This window comes from Pelodiscus sinensis, chromosome 1 (genome assembly GCF_049634645.1).
Source record: "Pelodiscus sinensis isolate JC-2024 chromosome 1, ASM4963464v1, whole genome shotgun sequence".
Classification (NCBI taxonomy): Eukaryota; Metazoa; Chordata; order Testudines; family Trionychidae; genus Pelodiscus; species Pelodiscus sinensis.
The window spans coordinates 84,888,045-84,908,202 of NC_134711.1; the positions used below are offsets into that span (position 1 = coordinate 84,888,045).

At 42.0% G+C, this 20,158-nt stretch overlaps 1 protein-coding gene across 4 annotated transcripts in view; it reads left to right on the plus strand.

The window, feature by feature from the left end:
- Positions 1-20,158, plus strand: part of ANO4 (anoctamin 4) — a 326,447-nt gene that overhangs the window by 203,902 nt on the left and 102,387 nt on the right. For 2 of the 4 annotated variants that reach the window (XM_075934238.1, XM_075934250.1), the window contains 2 exons: positions 17,441-17,541; positions 17,790-17,891. In XM_075934238.1, coding sequence (XP_075790353.1) covers positions 17,441-17,541; positions 17,790-17,891 — 203 coding nt within the window. The remainder of the gene's footprint in view (positions 1-17,440; positions 17,542-17,789; positions 17,892-20,158) is intronic. The other 2 variants (XM_075934244.1, XM_075934254.1) reach the window with 1 other exon arrangement.

The following is a 20,158-nucleotide window of genomic DNA, read 5'->3' on the forward strand; positions in this document are numbered from 1 at the left end:
CATTGAGAAGGAATTTTGGTTCCTGAGCATGCCAGTCAGCAGAGATCAAATGTGCTACATTCATCCTGTATAGCAGGGTTTCCCAACCTATGGGTTGGGACCCAAATATGGGTCGCTATTACATTTCAAAAGGGTCACCAAGTGTAGCCACAGGTGGCTCTGCCCCCTCTCTTCCCCCCATTTTTTAATTGTCTTGGGTCACCAAGTCTTCCTGAATTGTTAAAATGGGTCCCCATCTGGAAAAGTTTGGGAACCGCTGCTCTATAGTCTGGTCGTTGGAGTGTGAGTCCCAAGTTCAAGTTTCTGATCTGCCCTCTTCAGAGTGGCCTGGATTGGAAAATTTTACTCAGAATCAGGCAGAGCAAAGGCTTGAACATGGTTCTTCTACATCCCAGTGCCCTTAACCACCAGACGATAGCACGTGAGTCTTGTGCTCAAGAAGCTCAAGTTTTGATTAAATAGCAAAGACTCTGCCTCTGTTTTGTTTTCACTAAAACATTCTAAAGGTTTGTTTTGGTTCCACTGCCAAGCTAAGACCAATATCAAAAGCTGCCACAAAATTGAATTATCATCCTCTATACAACTCTCCTGATAGGGTTCCTCTATTACTCCATTCCCTGTGCAGACAGATGATGCAACAGAGTAAGGGTCGCCTTATTTTCTCTTATTCCCCTGCATAAAGCAAGTAACAGTCTCCCCCTTTGGGAGTTATTTACCCACCACCAGATACTCTCTTACTGGTGAGGCCTAGGATGTGATCATAGTTACCTGCAACAATATTCACTTGTAGCTGTATTTGATTCTTCCCCTTTCATGGATGCAATGAAGTGACAATGTGAATGAGGTTTAACAAAGCCTGAACTGGGGGAAGCATGCTGCTGAGAGAGCCATAAAGAATGAAATCCTTTGCCAGCCAGTTAGACATGTACTTGTATGGAAGCTATTTCCTAAATGACAAAACCCCATTCTGCTCATGTAAACCTTTTATATTCAAACATAAAAGCTTTTCAAATAATCTCTCAGTATGCCTTGTAGGCAAAACAGTTTAAAGTAACATTCCTTTGGCAATTTTAGAACCACATATTTATTAAGTCTGTCAGACATCAGTTGTAAATTGTATTAATAAGTTTACATAGAGCTTTCAATGTAAAAGGAACAGCACTGACTCCTTTGTGAAATATTCATTGTTGAGCACTAATATTAAAACATTGCACTTATCTTTTGAAGTTACCATCTCTCTACTTTTCTTATCCCTGTTTAAAATTTGACACTGTCTACCAAGAAGGCCTTCAGAGCTAAATAAAGATAACAGACTAAAATAGAGAGCTGTTAGTTTCGGAATCTTGATCCTGCAGTAGTTCAGTGTGCAGAATTCCTGCTGGTTTCGATGAGAATTCTGTGTGTGACAAGCTGATGACTTATGGTTCCGTTATTGACTTTGAACCTTTGTGTTTTAAAATTTGGCTTGCTGACCTTTGCCTTGAATTTCATATACGAATGTCACGTTTTGAAGTGCTGCAACTGGAGGATGCTAACTATAGCACAGTACCGAGGTATATTTTTAATTAGAATAAATATGCCCACATATACATTTTTAAGAAATACAGTTGTTATAATTCTTTCTCCTCTAGAACCTTGTGTATTTTATGTCTGTTTAATAGCTGATGTCTAAAATTGAAAGTAAAACATTCAAGTATTTAGAAAACAAACACTTTGAATCTGGCAGAAATAGGTTTGAAGTCAAATCTCTCAGAACTCAGAATGTCAGATGTCAATTAATTGAATAATTGTGTAACTTCATCAAATTTTAGTGGTTACACAGCTATTCGATAGTCCCCGGGGACGGTAGCCAGTGCACTCCCAGCCCCACTGTAGGAGAGCCCTCTGTCACCTTGAACTGCTGCCTCTGGTAGAGAGGCAGCAGCATAAGGGGGTTGAGCCCCCCCATGGACAGAGACTGTGCCAGCATCCCTTAGAGCAGCCTCTGTCCACCACAAGCCCGGGTCCCCTCAGACAGAAGCTGTTCCACAGCAGCAGCCCCATACCACAGGGGGCCCGAGCTCCCCATGGACAAAGACTATGCTGGCCTCCCCTGCATCTGTAGGAGGCAGCTGGGGGTGGGGGAGGCGGCAGGTGGCTCTGTAGAGCCGGAACATGTACTGGCTCCTGCCTACCCCCCTCCCCATGCTGCTGCCTTTCATAGAGCAGGGGAAGGAGTGACTCCACGTGACCCGATACACATGAGGAGCTGGCTTAAAAGCTAGCTAGCCACGTGTACTAGCTCCCACCTGCCCCCCTCACTCTCCACTCTGCTGCCTCTCCATCAGACGCATCAGTGTAGAGGGTAGGTGGCTCTGGGGATCCACTGCTTGTGGGGAGCTAGTTTAAAAGCCAGTTCTCCATGGGCATTAGCTCCCACTTCTCCCCATGCCAGAGCTTGCAAGTTGGAGAGTGCGTGTAGTCAATAAATGATTAACCGATAAACCTAGTAATATGTCCTGATCATTTTATCTCTGGAAATCATGCCAAATGCACCTTTAACAGTGCATTGTGTCCCTGTTGGAACACATTCTACCTAATTACGTCAACAGATGCAGTTCTCAGGAGCAACGATAACAATTTAATTCCAACATCCAAAAGCATAAATCTATTACACTAATTATACTCCTCAGTACTCAGCCACCTGGTAAATTGGATTGTGCCTTTATGAAAAAAATTGATGGCTTTCTCAAATAAGAGGATTTCTTGTCACGCCTTCGTACATTTGACTTCAAAAACAGTTACTTCTTGAAACATAAGATTCAGCTTCTACTTTAGCTAGTAATAAACATATATTGATAATAAAATATCCTGCCCTAAATAGAAAACTCGCTGCCAAATTACAGGTTGGATGTCCCTGGTCCGGCACCCTCGGGACCTGATTGGTCTCAGATGAAGGATTTTGCTTCACCAAAGGGTGTCATATCTGGCCTCCTCCTGCTGCACTCCCAAGCCCTGAACCAGCCACTGGCATCCCAGCCAGGTCCCAGCCTCCGCCATCCTACCACCAGCCCTGCTACCCGGCCAGTTTCCTCCTCCATACCCTGCTAAACCAGGCAGCCCAGCTGACACGCACCAGGCTCCCGGTCCCACTGGGCAGCCCAGCTGTGGGAAGCCCAAACGCCAGACCTCCACTGGACTCTCTGGTCCTGGAACATCCATGGACCTTCTGGACCAGTGAGTCCCAGTTTACGGAAGTTCAACTTGTACTACTATGACCTGAATATTTTTTTTTTGTTTTAAAAATTCTTAATTTCTCTATTTATTTTTTGACAGCAAAATCACATTATACATGAGAGGAACAAAAAATATCAACAAGAAATAAAAATCAGATAAACACTTTAGAAAACTAATATTCTGGACTTCTTCACCTTACCTTGATATCACCTTCCTAAACTTATTTTTATTTAAGGAAAGACTTTCTCAATGGAATAACTGAATTTTTCCTCAGTCGGTTGTAATCAGATATCATCCAAATAAGTCACGCCTATTTTTACCATTTAATTTAGAATCATCTCACTATATCCTGAGTGCTCCCAAAGAAAGCCATTTACTTCTGTGGATCTGAGTGTTCCTCTCCTGATTTGTATCAATCAAGTCTATAGACTCCTGAAATTCATCAAAATGTTTGGCGCCATTAGTAGTCTGTGGGTACTTCTACACAGCAACATTATTTCTAAATAACTTAAGCCATGTCTACACAGCAGGCAGTTATTTTGAAATAATGTTGAAATACCGTCAAGCTGGAGGACTTCTTACTCTGACTCCTATAACCTTCATTGTATGAGGAGTAAGGGAAGTCAGAGGAAGAGTGCTCTATTTTGAAATAAGTGCTTTGTAGACGTTCCCTATTTTGAAACAAGCTGTTCTGAAATAAGCTATGCAATTGATGTAGCTCAATTTGCATAGCTTATTTTGAGTTAAGCCCTGCTGTGTTCAAGCACCCTGTGTGTCACAGCTGCTTGTAAATCTGCTAGGCTAAGTCTACATTTGCAGCTTCTTGCACAAGTACAGCCGTTCTTGTGCAAGAATCTGCAGAGCATCCACACTGCCCACCAGCTCTTGCGCAAGGAAATTTACAGTATGGCATGGTAAGAGAGGGCTTGTTATGCAAGCACTACGCTCTTTTTTATCAGGTGTAAGCCCGCTTGCGCAGAAGCTCTTTCACAAGAGGGCAGTGTGGATGCTCGGCAGGGATTTCTTGCGCAAGAAAGCCCTATGGCTAAAATGGCCATCAGAGCTTTCTTGCGCAAGAGAGCGTCTACGCTGCCATGGGCGCTCTTGCACAAAAGCACAGCTTGCACATGGCAGTGTGGATGTGTTCTTGCGCAAGACTTCTTGCACAAGAACCCTTGCGCAAGATGTTCTTGCGCAAGAAGCCACCAGTGTAGACATAGCCTTGTGGTAGTCTTTTTAAAGAAGCATGTCCTGCTGTTGCCATTGGGTAGACTTCACAAAAGGTGCCTAACTCTCCTTGAAATCAATGGGATCTGGGTTCCTAAAAACCTTTGTGAATTCCAGCTGTCCTGGAGAAGAAGAGAGGGAGGAGGAGAGGGAAAATGGCTGGCTACCAACTGCAAAAGACTGAAAGGGTTTTTGGATAGATTTGGAACAAAGCGAGTTAAACCATTTAAAAGTAATTGTCAAAGACAGCTCCTCAGAGTATCACCAGGACCAGCAATCCCAAGGATAGCACAGCTGCTAAAAGTCCTCAGTCAAAAAAAAAAAAGGAGGGGGCAGGAAGAGACACTTAAGACAACCAACCCATCCTCGCAGAGTCTTTGTGCAAACCACAGTTGGTGGCTGTGTAGGTGGAAGGGATTCTTCATAGCCATCTTTCCTCCCGTCTAGACATAGCTCCACCTCTTGGCTGTGTCTACACTGGCCACTTACTCCGGAAAATCAGCCGCTTTTCTGGAATAACTTGCCAGCTGTCTACACTGGCCCCTTGAATTTCCAGAAAAACACTGACGATCTACTGTAAAATCATCTGTGCTTTTCCAGAAAAACTATGCTGCTCCCATTCGGGCAAAAGTCCTTTTCCAGAAAACTGTTCCGGAAAAGGGCCAGTGTAGACAGCACAGATTTCTTTTCCGCAAAAAAGCCCCGATCACGAAAAAGACGATCGGGGCTTTTTTACGGAAAAGCGCGTCTACATTGGCACGGACGCTTTTCCGGAAAAAGTGCTTTTCCGGAAAAGCATCGTGCCAATGTAGACGCGCTTTTTCTGGAAATACTTATAACGGAAAACTGTTCCGTTTGAAGCATTTCCAGAAAATCACGCCAGTGTAGACGTAGCCCTTGTGTTTCTTTGGTAGTTACCCTTCTCTGCACCATGCTTCCTTTTCAGGTTGCCTCCCCTTGAGACCCTGCCAAGAAAAAGAACATTCGCTCTTATCCTCCCTCCCCCCATTTTTCATTCTATTTTTTTCTTCATTCTCATCATATAGGAGGCAAATGAAAATAAAGTGAGATGCCTTGAGTGGGGCAGAAGGTTGGGGTGCAGGAGGAGGCTCTGGAAGGAAGTTTGGGTGTGGGCTGGGGGTTAGTGTGCAGGATTGGGTTGGGGGACTACACTTCTCTTGAGTGGCACTGCTCCCAATGCGACTAGCACACCCCTGTGGTGCTGTCCCCCCAGCATCCATTGACTGCAGTTCTCAGCCAATAGGAGCTGCAGAGTCGGTGCTTGGGGTGGGGGCAGTGTGTGGAGATACCCTCCCCAGGGGCTGGATGCTTCTAGGAGCGGCACAGCACACAGGCAGGGAGGCAGGAAGCAGCCTTAGCTCTGATGCTGTCAAGTCTCTGTCCCTTGAGGAGAGGAGGGCAGCAAGAGATATGGGTCTTTGTGAACTGCCTGGTGTGGGGAGCGGCAAGGGGAACTGCCTCCCCCCCTTGCTAGGGTTGCACAGAAACATGACAACAGCTGTCTGCTTCCGGGAGAGGCATGGTGCCAACGGCCTTGGCAAGCCGGCAGCCTTTCCGTCTGAGCTCCATGGTACCATCTGACGGGAGTTGGAGGCAGGTTGTCAGTTGAGATTTGGCCTGTATTTTGCAGTACCCCTGTTGTTTCATAGTAAATCTGTTCCTGCTTGCAAGCTGTTTTGTGTTGCTTTTGCTCATGCAGAGCCCTGTTAACTTTAATGGGGTTTTCCCTATGAGAAGCAGCTTTGGACAATCAAGGTTTAAATGACTAGTGTAGTAAGGCCCTCACTCAGGCCTCTCGCCCTAGGTCTCCTTCTCTGTCTACAGATCTACCAGAAACCCTTTCCGGGCAGTGACCCATGTTTTTTATTGTCAGTGCCAATTTCCCACCACTTTCTATTTACAGTTTCGTTTTCAACAGCAACTAACTCTCCTGCCTGGGGAACATGCACACAGCCACTCTCTAGCTTCTCACTCCTCCCCTTTCACTGCCCCTCTGGCTGCCTTATATAAGCCTCTGGCTAACCAGGCCCACAGTTTCCATTAGCCCGTCAGGCCTGGGCTTGCTCAGCTGGCTGCAATTGGCCTTTTCAGCCAGGCTATAGTAGCAGAGCTCTGGCTAGCTAGCTGTCTGTCACCCTAAGCTTCTGCTGTCTGTTGGTATATCCCTTTCTGTCATAAGTTGAAGCTGTAATGGTTCTGTCTGAAATCTTTGTGTTTTTTGTTAAATTTGTAAGAATAATTGTTGGAGAGAAAATAAATTGCCTTTTTCAATGTCAAAGCAGTGTTTCTTCAATACCATCTGCAATGCCTCTAAAAGCAAATATGAATATTTACCAGGCAATTCATTAGGCATATTTCCTCCTTCAAAACTGACTAATGTGAAATAAGTCTGAAATGGTGATGAGTTGTTTTCATTCTCTACATTTGCTGCATATCACAGAGAAAGTCCTTTGGTAAAATCTGCTACACCCATAGAAAACCTGTCTGCAGTGCTAAAAGTAGTATAGGGCACTTGAGACATTTAGCTCTTAGCAGTGTTAAATAAGGTTTGGATGCTTTCAGCTCCCACTGTACAAAATGAAAAGTTAATGTTTTGACATGTATTGTTTCCTCATATGCAACAGTGTAGTTTGATATCAGTGGGACCCAGAGACCTCCTCATGCCAACTAGCAGAGGGCATTAGGTATGTAAAAGGATTACAGGGATCCCCTGTGTCTGGTATTTACATTCTAGTTTACCAGACTGTTGTAGGAGCAGACACTCTAATAAGAGCCAGAGTCACACTGGTCACCCATATCATTGTGAAATGCATGTATGAACATTGTATAGGGAGTTGTGTGCACACTGAAAATTGTGTTCTTAAGGTTTGTGTGTAGGGCCTAGTCAACAACAAAGGTGAAAACAAGTTCTCTTTCACAGAAGGAATGCTTATCTGCCTGTTTACATGTAAATTAAATATTGTATGGTTCATAATGGGCTTCCACTCTGAAGTTGCCAGGTGTCTGGTTTTTGCCTGGACAATCCAGTAATTGTGTCTTCTGTTCAGTTTAAAAAAAACCCAGAAAATACCGGACAGAAGGCCGGCGGGGACTTTACCATGTCCCGCCATGTTTGGGATTTTTGGTGAAAGTATCTGGCAACCCTATTCTACTCAGAAGTCTGGGCTGAAGGATAATGAAGGATTGTGGACACTTCAAAGATAAGAAATTAACAGGAAATGGTAAACAGCAGGGCTACGTCTAGACTGGCATGATTTTCCACAAATGCTTGTGGAATACTTTAGTTTTCCGTTAAAAGCATTTGCAGAAAAGAGCGTCTAGATTGGCACGGATGCTTTTCCGCAAAAGCACTTTTTGCGGAAACGCGTCCGTGCCAATCTAGACGCGCTTTTGCGCAAAAAAGCTCCAATCGCCATTTTCACTTAAAACAAATCTGAGCTGTCTACACTGGCCCTTTTGTGCAAAAGCTTTGCGCAAAAGGACTTTTGCCCGAACGGGAGCAGCATAGTATCTCCGCAAGAAGCACTGATTTCAGACAGTAGGAAGTCAGTGTTCTTGCGGAAATTCAAGCGGCCAGTGTAGACAGCTGGCAAGTTTTTTCACAAAAGCAGCTGCTTTTGAGGAAAAACTTGCCAGTCTAGACACAGCCCAGGAGTTATTCTGTTGGGATAATGCAAGGTACTTTTGAAACTGTAAATTTGAAGTAGATAAACCCCTGAAGATTCCTTAAATCTCTGATGGCAAACTGTCAATGGAATTGGCCCTATGAGAAGAAAGTGATTGACAGCCCTGGACAAAGAACTTGGGGTAAGCTATCTTGTAGGAGATAGAGGAATGCCTTGGAAGTTAAATGTACTCTATAGAACATATGATTTAGGTTTATATGTAACGATTTGTTTCCAATATTCTTACTATCACTTGAATATCTCTCTTCTTTGATAAAGTAGTTATTGTTTTTACTCTACGTCTGTCTAAGCACGGAATGTTAAGAAGAATTGTGTTTTAAGATACAGTAAGCTGTGATGTTTAGTCCCTTGATAAACAGCAGGCCTGGGTAATTCTCTGAATGTTCGGTGGCCAAGGGAATTTCGGGGAATGTAAGATTCTCTTTGCCAACCTGTGCAGAGAGAGTGAGGCCTATTGAAACCTAAAAGGCAATGCTTGGGTTGCCAAAGGCTGGTGGAGTCAGGATGCACACCCGTCACAGACAAGACGACTTCACACTATGGGTAGGTAATGGTGAGGCACAACCATGGTTACCCCTAGGAAGTGTCCTGATCAGGTAAACATATTTGCAAGTGTGTAAAAAGCCAGCCTCTTGTTCATGTCCATTTGGATTTTAGGCATATGCTTTTGTAAACCTTCACATAATTAATATTTCACATTTCTTTAGTGCCTTTCACTTGGGAAGAAACCGTAACTCTGTTACACTCATAAAAAAACATTTAAATCAAGAAGAAAAAAAATATTTTGTTGCAGGTTTCTGTCCCAGATTAATCAAATCCATATTCATTCAATGCCGGCTGTTATGGTGTCTCTTGAAACCTCTGAAATTAGACCATAGCCATACAAAACTCTCCCATGGGACTATTTATGCATCATCTGCCTCTGTGTTGTGTTATCCCAGTCAGAGGATGTTGTTTCAGTTTCATTGATAGTAATTCCGAATGATCTCACTGCAATTTCTACTTTTTTCATGGCAAGCGCATTTGAAGTGATGTTAAGCAGATTTAAAGGGCTCTCTTGTTGTTCCTTGAGTCTAAGGAACTTTTGGTCCTTTGTTTCATACTATAAATTGAATTGCTGGACTTAGACTTAGGTATGTAGATCTTATTCACACTTTGCTTGTGGGCAAACAACCTGGCTTAACATTTTTCTCAAATCATCCACCTCAAGCTTTATCTACGCTAGGGCAAGTTTTCAACATCTGTCCTAATCGCTAACAACATACTTTCACTAGTGTTAGCAATGTTGTGCGTTAGTCAGCCATCGACAATATTTAAGCACTGTGTCAATTAGATCTGCACTAAGAAGGATTAGATGACTTATTTCTTATTTACTAGCAAAAAGACAGCAGCCTGTCCATGCAATAATTTTTCGTGTTGCTGACATCACTGGAGCTGAACTGGTAGAAAAGTTGCACAAAGGTAAAGTTCAACTTTATGTCGCTGTTTCATAACAGTGTTTCACACACTCAGTAAATTATTGTGCAGTGTAGTGTTGTGGCTGAATTTCTTTATTTCAAAGTTACTCCATGAATAACTCCCTATTTCTTTTGTTGGAAAATGTTTTTTTTTAAAATAATCCTATTTATATCTTTATCCAGATACTAATACAACTTCTTTTTCTGTACAGCTTTCCTACAAGTCAAAGCCATTACTATGACAATGTACACTTATTCCTCTTGCTCTCCAAACCTGTACATTTATTGAAAATATTTATCGTGATCTATGTCTTAAAGAAGACATTGTCCATTGTTTCTTGAATTTCTGAAATCTATCCGCCTATCATATTAATGTAATATTTTGCCTGCAGCTGAAGGCACGTTGACAGGACAGTAACATTTTAGAGAATTTTGGCACTAGGTTATCCTTCCTGCAATTTTAGGATATCACATCTATGGAATTTACTGCAAATTTGCAGAACAGTTCTGTTGATATAATATGAGTGCTTGTTTTCCTTGAGGGTTTTTCTTTTTGTGTAGTCCACTCTTCAGTGCTTATTAATTATTCTATGTTGTGGATGTAACATTGTAGCTCTTAATGATTTTGTACTTACTGTACTACTTTCCGTGTATACTCATTAGCTTGTTAATTTATAAGCTGACCTTTCCCCGCCCCGCAGATGAATAGGTAAATATAGGAAAACACTGTGACCCTTTCATAAGCTGACCCTATATTTCAACGCTTGGCAAATTTTGGATCCCAGCTTGTCAGGATACGCTGCTGGTGCATCATTGGGACACTTTGTTTACCTGGAATATCTCCAGACTTGGAGCCCTGCAGCTCCCAGTGTCTGCAATTTGCTGTTCCTGGCCAACAGGAGCGGCAGAAGAGGCAGTCTCCTTTGGCCCATGCCATTTCCCACAGCTTCCATTGGCTGGGAATGGTGAATCACAGCCTCTGAGCATTGAGGGGCTGCATACCTGCAGATGCTTCATGTAAACAAACCTTCTGGTACGCCAGTAGTTTACCCTGACAGGCTGGGAGCCAAAGTTTGCTGACCCCTGTTGTAGATCACTGATGATGGAATCTCAGTTCTGGACTCACCTCTTTAAAGAATGCGCTAAAATTTTATTTGTATTTCAATTGCATCTGTGTAACTTGATCTCTTCATGCATGTTGACCTCTGGACCTTCTAACTCTCTAGCCAATCTGAAAATATAATATGCAGAATCGATTAAATCTGTAATGAAATTTAAACAGCCTGTTATCACTGCAATAGAGATGTAGCTGTGTTAATCTGGTCTAGCTGAAACAGATATCTATATATATAAATGGGTTTATGCTTCATATTTCTAACTTCAAATACAGGAATGATACTTGCACAAAAATTGAATATGCATATTCAGTGGATTGCAGCTTTTCAATGAAAAGTTACGTGCCACATTTTGCATAAAGCATATTCTAGTTAGGCATATTCATATTCAAAAGCCTATTTCCATAGAGTACATCTACACAGCACCATCATTTCGGAATAGCTGATGTTACTTTGAAATAACAAAGTGTGTGTCCACACACAAGCAGTTATTTCAACATCATGTCGAAATAATGTCCAGCCAGAGGACAGCTGACTCCGACTCCTGTAACCCTTATTTCACGAGGAGTAAAGGAAGTTGGAGGAAAAGTGCTCTATTTCCAAATAAGTGCTGTGTAGACGTGCCCTAATTCAAAATAAGCTATTTTTATTTAAACTACGCAATTAGCGTAGCACAAGTTGCATAGCTTATTTAAAGTTTAGCCCTGCTGTGTAGACGTACCCATAAAGAATATGGGGGTGCCACATCATAGGGAGCAAATGCCATAGCCTTTCACATTTACTTAGTGCATAATGGTCTTATCAGGAGCTTGTGATAGAAATGTAACCGTGCTAGTCTGGTGTAGCTGAAACAAAAAACAGGACTATGTAGCACTTTAAAGACTAACAAGATGGTGTATAAGGTGATGAGTTTTCGTGGGCCAGACCCACTTCCTCAGATCAAAGAGTGAAAGAAAATTGGCACAACCATATATACCAAAGGATACAATCAAAAAAAATGAACACATATGAAAAGGGCAAATCAAATTTCAGAATAGAAGGGGGATGTGGGGGGAGGTAAATGTCTGTGAGCTAATGATATTAGAGGTGATAATTGGGGAAGCTATCTTTGTAATGGGTAAGATAATTAATGTCTTTGTTTAGACCGAGGTGTAAAGTGTCGAATTTAAACATGAATGACTGCTAAAGAGGGTTTTGCCTTTTCAACTCCTCCAGTAGAACTATACCAGCAAAATGCTCGTACTGTAAAAAAAGCCTTAAATTGATAATAAATAATTGAGAGCCCCACACATGCTGTGGAAAGTATGTGAGGCTATTTTCAAACATTTTTCTAAATTTTACTTTCAAGGATAAAATAATCTGATTGTTCTAAGCGAGTTCTTTTTTCTATGGAAAATTGGATTATCAGTGAGAAAAAATTTAATGTATGCTTGCGACTTAAATTTCGAGGTTTATGGAAAAAAACATGTTGCCCCCCACATTTTGAGTTTTCATCCAAAAACATGGGTTGTTTTTTGTTTGTGGGGGACTTTATTTTTGTGTTGTTTTTTTTAAATTAAAAGCCCATTTTTCTTCTCCTAACTTCACTAATTCCCCCTGGTCTCTCAGTCTGGGCACACCTGAAGACTGCCAACAATGGTACAAAGATAAATATGTTTTTACTCTTCTCTAAGGATTGGATTGGGAGTGCCAACTCATTTTAACACTGACCTCTAAAGAGTTATCATCTGGTGACAATTTTCAGTCTCAAGTGCCGATGCATTGATCAAAGCGAGTGATATATGCTCCCTATATCTTTCCTATTCCCCTGAGTTTCATTTCCCAGGTTTGTAGTTGTTCATCGTCTTCCCATTACTTTCCTGCTGACTGGTCCTTTTGCTAATTTGGATTCATTATATCGAAGAGGAGCACTGTTGCATAATTTTTGTCAGCACGTAATTTGAAAATTTGACTTTACCAGCTGCAAACTTTTTAATGAGGAAAGTCCTAATTGTCAGCTGAAAGAGCTGGGAATGTTCTTTCTTTTGTTTTTTGTTTGCTTGTTTGTTTGTTTGTTAATAATATTTTGTTTCTAGTTGTAATGTGCTCTTGCAAGAAGTAGCTTGCAAGAGTCTTGATTTTGGGTTTGGGGTGATTTGAGCACTTCACATTTTCACGCTAATAAAGATAATCTACTTTCAGTAATAAAGGGAAAGGGCTAAGTTCACCTTGCTTTACCATGGCTTTCACCGGAATGATTGAGGCACACAGCTCCTAGAGATAGAAAGGCCACTGTGAAAAGCAGCTGCCAACTTTCTTCCCCTTTAAAAGGGAGCACATGGAGAGTCAGCACGGCCTGAAAACTGGGTGGGACTGCCTGGGGCTGAGAGACCAGTGCAGCCAGGAAGTCCATTGAATCAAGACATTATGTCCTGGTGGGAACAAAAGTTGCCCTTTCCAGGCAGCAGAAACCTGAGGGAGAAGGCAGAGAAAACCACAACTCTCCCCCTGGAGCAGAGCCAACTTATCCATTAGGCACAGTGCCTAGGGCCCACGAAACTTTTAGGGGCCCACGAAAATGTTTTAATTTCTTTTAAAATCAGAAGAAAAAAAATGAACTTTTAGGGTCGAAGAAAATGTTTTAATTTTTTTCTCACATCAGGAAAAAATGAAACTTTTAGGGCCCTGAAAATCTATTAAATGTTGCCCAAAACAGGAAAAAAAAGTTGAAGTATTTAAAGTTATGTCAAAAATAATTTTTGATATTGATATTATTATGGAGGAAGGGGCCCATGAAGGCAAAAGTGCCTAGGGCCAACGAAAGTCATAATGCGGCCCTGCCCTGGAGGCTGCCTCTCCCCACCCCCGAGGTGCAGAAGGTCTTGCTGAGGCAAGGTGGTGCAACTACCACCTCTTTGCAACAGTAAAAGTGAATCCAGCCCAGTACATTTACGAAAAATGCAGGTGTAGGTGTAAAACATCTCTTTCCGAGGGCCACATGGCCAAAACCTCAGAAAGCCTGGGGTGAGTTTTTGCTTCCTCCCAATGGTAGTCTAGAAATTCCCTTTTTATATAGAAGCATCAGGGGGTAGCAGAGTTAGTCCATACAGCATAAACTTAAAAAACAACAAATGGTCTGGTAGCATTTTTATAGACTAACAAAACATGTAGCTGGTATCATGAGCTTTTGTGAAAGCTCATGAGACCAGCTACATGTTTTGTTAGTCTATAAAGTGCCACCAAACTTTTTATAAAACTTTCTCAATAGTTGTACATGTGAGGGTTAGGTTTGCAGGGAAGACTGAGGTTTGCTTCTGGATGTTCTACTGTACGCTTTCTTAACATGCTGTATTGAATTGGGCAACAGGTGGCTCAATTCAGCTTTCAAATGTGGGCCTTAGTAAATGACACACTAATCCTGCATTTTGGATGCACATTTCAATATTTAGATATGTAAATGCCCATTCTACATGTCAAAATGTCAGTTTTTGCAACAGGTTGCAAGACTTTGATATCCTGTTAAGAACCCCAGGTTTGGAAACAGATCCTCAGTAAACTTGGCCGGACCAGTCAGAAAGAAAGGTTTGATTGCAGAGAAGGTTTGGTGTGAAGAAATGTATTTGTGGTACAAGGCTTCATAGGTTTAGTCATCAGAAAGATGTGACCTGTGGGTTATTCCTGAAAATTATCAATAAATGCTTTGGGTTTTCATAAACATTGGAGACCTACATTGACAGCAGTTCACCATTATTTGTTGCTTCTCTGCAACTGTGTAAAAATGGTTCTAAGTATATATTCCACCTACTCTCTAATAGTATACTAGAGAAGAAAGAAATAGATGACGCACAGAAAAAGCACTTAGTAGCAGAGGTACAGCATTTCTTTACTAATCTAATGAAGAAAAGATTAACAGAAGCTGTCCATTGAAATATTGTTGTAACTAAGATGGTTCACTGAATATTTTCTGTATTTTTGGGACCCATTTTCTCTCTTCAGCAAAAAAGAAAACTTCATTTCATTTACTTCCCAGTTGAATCTTGTTTTACATCCACCTTTCTTTCATTTTTTTAGAATTTCTAATATTTTCCGTCATGAGTTTTAACTATTCATAACCACCGTGAGAATATGAATTTTATATCAATTCCCACTCATCATCTTCCCCAGAAGAAGCTTGAAACCCTCTCAAATGTGTTTTGTTTAGATTTTCTGCAGATAGAAAACTGATGCAATCACATTGCAGGGTATTAGTGAAACAAACCACATCCGATAAAGGAAACATTTTATTTATTTTGACTACTTCCACATTTATGAGGCTCCCATGTGAAAGGAAATGTTTAACATCTGGGAGATCAAATTCAGATAATTGAGGAATATCCATCCACCCGTATCATCGGCCTCATCCTGGGCAGTGAAGAGGCCCCCTTTAACTCCTGTCATGTTTGCAGATATGCATTGGTGCGTTTTGATAGCCACATCAGCTCCCTCTGTTAGCTATCAAAAATTACAGTACAAGTAATCCTGTGGCAATTTCACAGATTTTTAATAAGTATGTGAACAACTAACCTTGTTGATTCAGGGGCAGCTTTATGCCCTCCCAATGGCAGAGCCCCAGCAATCCCAGAGTCCCACAGACCTCTTATGTTTCCAATGTCCTCTCTTATGTTTCCAGAGCCTCACTTTCCTACTGGGCTATCAGCAGAGCTAAATTCCTCCCCTCACTCTTCCCTATACACAACTGTACATTATTCTGTTATCCTGAGAGTCAGAGGGACTGCCAGTCTATGTCTACATTACAGAGTTTTGTCAGAAAAATGGCCGTTTTTCTGACACAACCTGAGTTACGTCCATACTGCAGTCGCATTCTTTCGAAAGTAAACTGAAAGAACAGAGGGGGTTTTCTGGCATTGGTACTCCTCTTTCTACAAGGAAGAAGCCTTTTTCCAAAAGAGCTCTTTCAGAAAAAGGTATGTGGGGATGGGGAAGAGGGTTTTCTTTTGGAAGAAGAGGTCTTCAGGAAATAACACAGGTGCCCTGATGGACCCTCCATCCACATTAATCACAACTCTATAGTTCCTGCAGGACTGTGTGAGGGTGGGACTGCAGAACCCCCCAGGGATGAGGCTTACCTCTACCCCTCTCCACCATCCCATCTCCCAACCCCCCTTTCCTGAAGGTCCCCCTTTTCCAGGACTCTCCCCCCCCCCCCCCATGCAGGGACTGCAGCCCGAGAGTGCCTTACCCCCATGAGGAGGGCCCCAAAGGTGGATTTCCCCATGCCAAACTGGTTGTCCACTGAATGGTAGCTGTCTGGGGTGGCGAGCTTCCAGATGGCGATTGTGACCTGCTTCTCCTCTGGAGGGCAGGGGTGAGCCAGGCACACAGCTCCAAAAAGGTGGCCTTCTGTATGCGGAAGTTTTGGAGTCCCTGCTGGTCATCCCACCACTCCATGACCAGCCAGTCCCACCAGTCCGAACTGGTGCTGAGCCTCCAGAAATGCCTCTCCACCGTGGGATGTAGTTGCCAGAGTGTAGCTCCCGCACCCAGGGAGAAGGTCCCAAGAATGAGCTCAGGGTCAAGCTTGGTCAAGACCAGGAAGGCAGCCGGCACAAAGTGCTGCAGAAACTGCAGGATGTCTGAGTGGGGCCATCACATGCTCAGGGGCAGCTCCGGCTCCATGGCACCAAGAGAAAAGCAGTGGCATCCAAAAAAAGCGGGGCAACCACAGCAGGCACTGTGAGAGCTTTGCTGTCCCTCGAAGAGGTAGGCAAGCACGCAGCAGAAGCAGAGAAACGGCTGTCCAGGGGGGTCCCTGTAAGCACTTGACTCTGCGAGGCTCTAGCACCAGCTCTCAAAAGCAACTGGTGACCTAAAGCCCTGGCTGACGTGGTTCCGGGTGGCCTTTTATGTGAGAGAGCGTCCAATCAGTCTGGACGTGCTCTTTCGAAAAAGCAAATCACTTTTTCAATGCACTTTTGTGTGTGGGTGCGCTCTTTCAGAAGTTTCTTCGGAAGAGATCTTCCAAAAGAAGCCAGCAGTCTGGACAAAGCCTCAGATGCCATAGAGGGGTGAAAAGGAAAAAGGGATTGCAAGGGGTGGGAGGGATGTTTTCTCACCCCCAATAGACTGTAATTTCCCCAGGTGGGAGAATGCAGATAGCCCAGGGTTATGCTGATAAAACCACATCATTATGTATTGTTTTTCTTTCATGCACACGTGGTAATATCTGCTGCAGTATAACATACCTGGAAAAGAGTCTCTGGGTTGGGAGGTTTTTGTATCTTGTAGAGGAAAGGAGAAATCAGGTCCCTTGTATGCTATCAGTGGTAGGATCCAATCCAAGACTCAGCCTCAATCTCTCTCACTCTGGCAGGAGCTAGAAGTGCATGTGAAGCAGAGCACGCTAACCTGAGGTTCCACTGAGTATTTTTTGCATTGCTTCCTCACCATCCCCTAGAATTGCCACACTTTTCTGGTGGAAGACAGCCCATTGGAAGGAAACCATCAGAGCAATGTCAACGATGAAGTGTGTGTGTGTGTGTGTGTGTGTGTGTGTGTACATACATGTATGTACGTACGTACATATGCATGTACGTGTGTGTCCATGTGCATTTCTGGAAAGAGGAAATTTTTACTATTTGGAGACATATCTCTGGGTGGATGGTAATTGACCAGTGTTAAAAGTTCTTTGATCTTTAGACCTCACTGGGCCTGGTGTCTCTTCTCTTTTTTTCTCTTGCAGTCATCTTTAACAAACAGTGACATCATCTTTGTGAAGTTGCATGCACCATGGGAGGTCCTGGGCAGATATGCAGAGCTAATGAATGTAAGAATGCCTTTCAGGTAGGTTTAGTTACATTTTGTGCTACGTTTCTGCTCAGGCTTTACTGTAAAGAGAGAGAGTAAAACTGAAATGCACAAAGAAAAGCTATTCTATGAAATATCTCACATCTTTAGAAAATATAAGTGACATAGATACCATATTCATTGATATTTCTTGATAATTTGCCTGCAATTTTAGTACAATAGCAGTTTGAAATTAAGGCGACCTATAGCAGCGCAGCTATTTTCATGGGGTATTCTGTCCTTAGGCCCTTTAACCCCTTCACTGCTGGAGCCCCCTGCATACTCGTGCGCTGCTGTTTTTTAAATGGACATGTCATTGAAATCAATGGGCAGTCGAGACGATCCAGGTACGTACGGCAGCACAGAAGGTGTATGTCTGTTGGACGTATCTGGCATGTTCGGCACCTGTAAATTGTCTGTCTGTATAGTGTGTAGTTGGGGAAATAGAGACTATATATAAGTATTCAATCTTCTATAAGACTGGAATTCAGACAGATTTTCTTTTGAAACCTAGAGTTTCTCTTTGAAAGAATAGAAATTGTATTCTGTGCTACTGATGGCCAAATCCAATTCCAAATGGTCATTCAGACCAATTTTTTCCCTCTTGTCAAATATGATTGGTATGATGGGTTTCAATCTTGACATTAAGAAAATCTGTTTTATTCTACTGGTTACAAAAACTGTGTTAAAATAACATGAAGCATTTGGCTTAAATGGACTAAACCCAAAACTTCAGAGGTTCTTTTTTTTCCTTTCACTTCATTAAGATTATTAATGGAGTTACTCTGATACAAGAAAGAGAAGAGAGCCTAGAATCGCAAATCTTGTTTGATCCCAGATTAAGCCCCTTCCCCAGAACTTCTGTGGATGTCTCTTCCCCATTTTGAAATAAAAATGTGCCTTTTATGTACACTACATCTTCTTGTATTGTCACATTCTTAGTTATTAGGGAAATAAGATTAATTAAGGACAGGTTTTCAGGCTCAATCTACACTTAGGAGGATTTTCATTTTAAGACAAACTTCAGAATTCTTTCACCTTGTTTAACTTTCCCTTCTGTGTGTTTTTAACATTAAAAAGGAAAAACAATGTAAATTGTATCACGAATGACTACAAGGGATAGGTACACTTTTTTAAAGGGCCCTATAAATATTAAGACAGTGGGCCAACTTCATCCAATGTAATTCCATTGGTGTCATTGGCATATAACAGAGAAATGAATTGGGCCCATTAAACTATAATAGCTCATGTGAGTCAGGTGGGAGAATAATCCAGCAAATAGTAAAATGTTGGGTCAAGAACCTCGGCCTTCCTGATTTGGGTTGCAACGTATATTTAGATTCTGTTTAAAGTTGAAAAATGATAGTTAGTGGTTCTTTGATACGCTCCCCATTCTTGGCTTCATTCTTTGTACAGCCATTGCCAAGGTCTCATGCCAGTAATCCATAACACAAAGTGACTGCAATGTTACTTCAAAAATGTTTATTAGACAAAGTTATTGCTTAAAAGTTTTATGCTCAGTATTTGAACAATAATTGTTATATTGTAAAAACAAAGGCAAACATTTGGCTGACTTGGTTTTTATTTTGAGTGCCTATTTTGAGACACCTGTGCCATGATTTTCAGAGCCCCTGAGAACATGGTGTTCTTCATAACTTAGGTCTCAGCATTTCTGTAAACGAGGTCTTTTGTCTCAAGCAGGGGATCCAACATTAATAGTCACTTCTGAAAATTTTGGGCAAGACTAGTCAGCATTTCCAAAACATTCAGCATTGTCTTAACTGTGCTCCCACTGAATGCAGTGGGAGAATTAACGTAGACTTCACTAGGGATAGAATTAGGGCAACACAGAGTGCTTCTGAACATTTACTCCACAATTTAGGCTTTAATGATCTGCAAAATATCTTGTATTATTTAAATTCTAAACGCTGAAAGTAACCAAAATTGATAACTAATTGATAACTAAACCTCTAGGCTGCGTCTAGACTGGCAACATTTTCCGCAAAAGCAGCTGAATTTCCGCAAGAACACTGGCCGTTTGAATTTCCGCAAGAACACTGACGATCTCATGTAAGATTGTCAGTGTTCTTGCGGAAATGCTATGCTGCTCCCATTCGGGCAAAAGCCCTCTTGCACAAATGCTTTTGCGCAAGAGGGCCAGTGTAGACAACGCGGTATTGTTTTGCACAAAAAAGCCCCGATCGTGAAAATGGCGATCGGGGCTTTCTTGCGCAAAACAGCGATTAGATTGGCTTTTGCGGAAAAGCGTCCGTGCCAAACTAGACGCTCTTGTCCGCAAATGCTTTTAACGGAAAAACTTTTCCATTAAAAGCATTTGTGAAAAATCATGCCAGTCTAGACGTAGCCCTATAGTTTAAAGCAGCAATACAGCTTTTATTTTCAAAACTTGCCAAACATAATTGCTTCTAAGGCACTAATGGGTATTGCAATGGTATTTTAAAATATGTCCAAAGATGCAGAATGAGCTAAGCAGTGTGAACCCTTCATTTTCCAGAATTGATATAGATTAGCATTAAATGATGGAACAATTCAGAATATATAGAAAGTGTCTTGGGTTATCAATGACTTCCAGTGGATGACAAAGTCAACACAA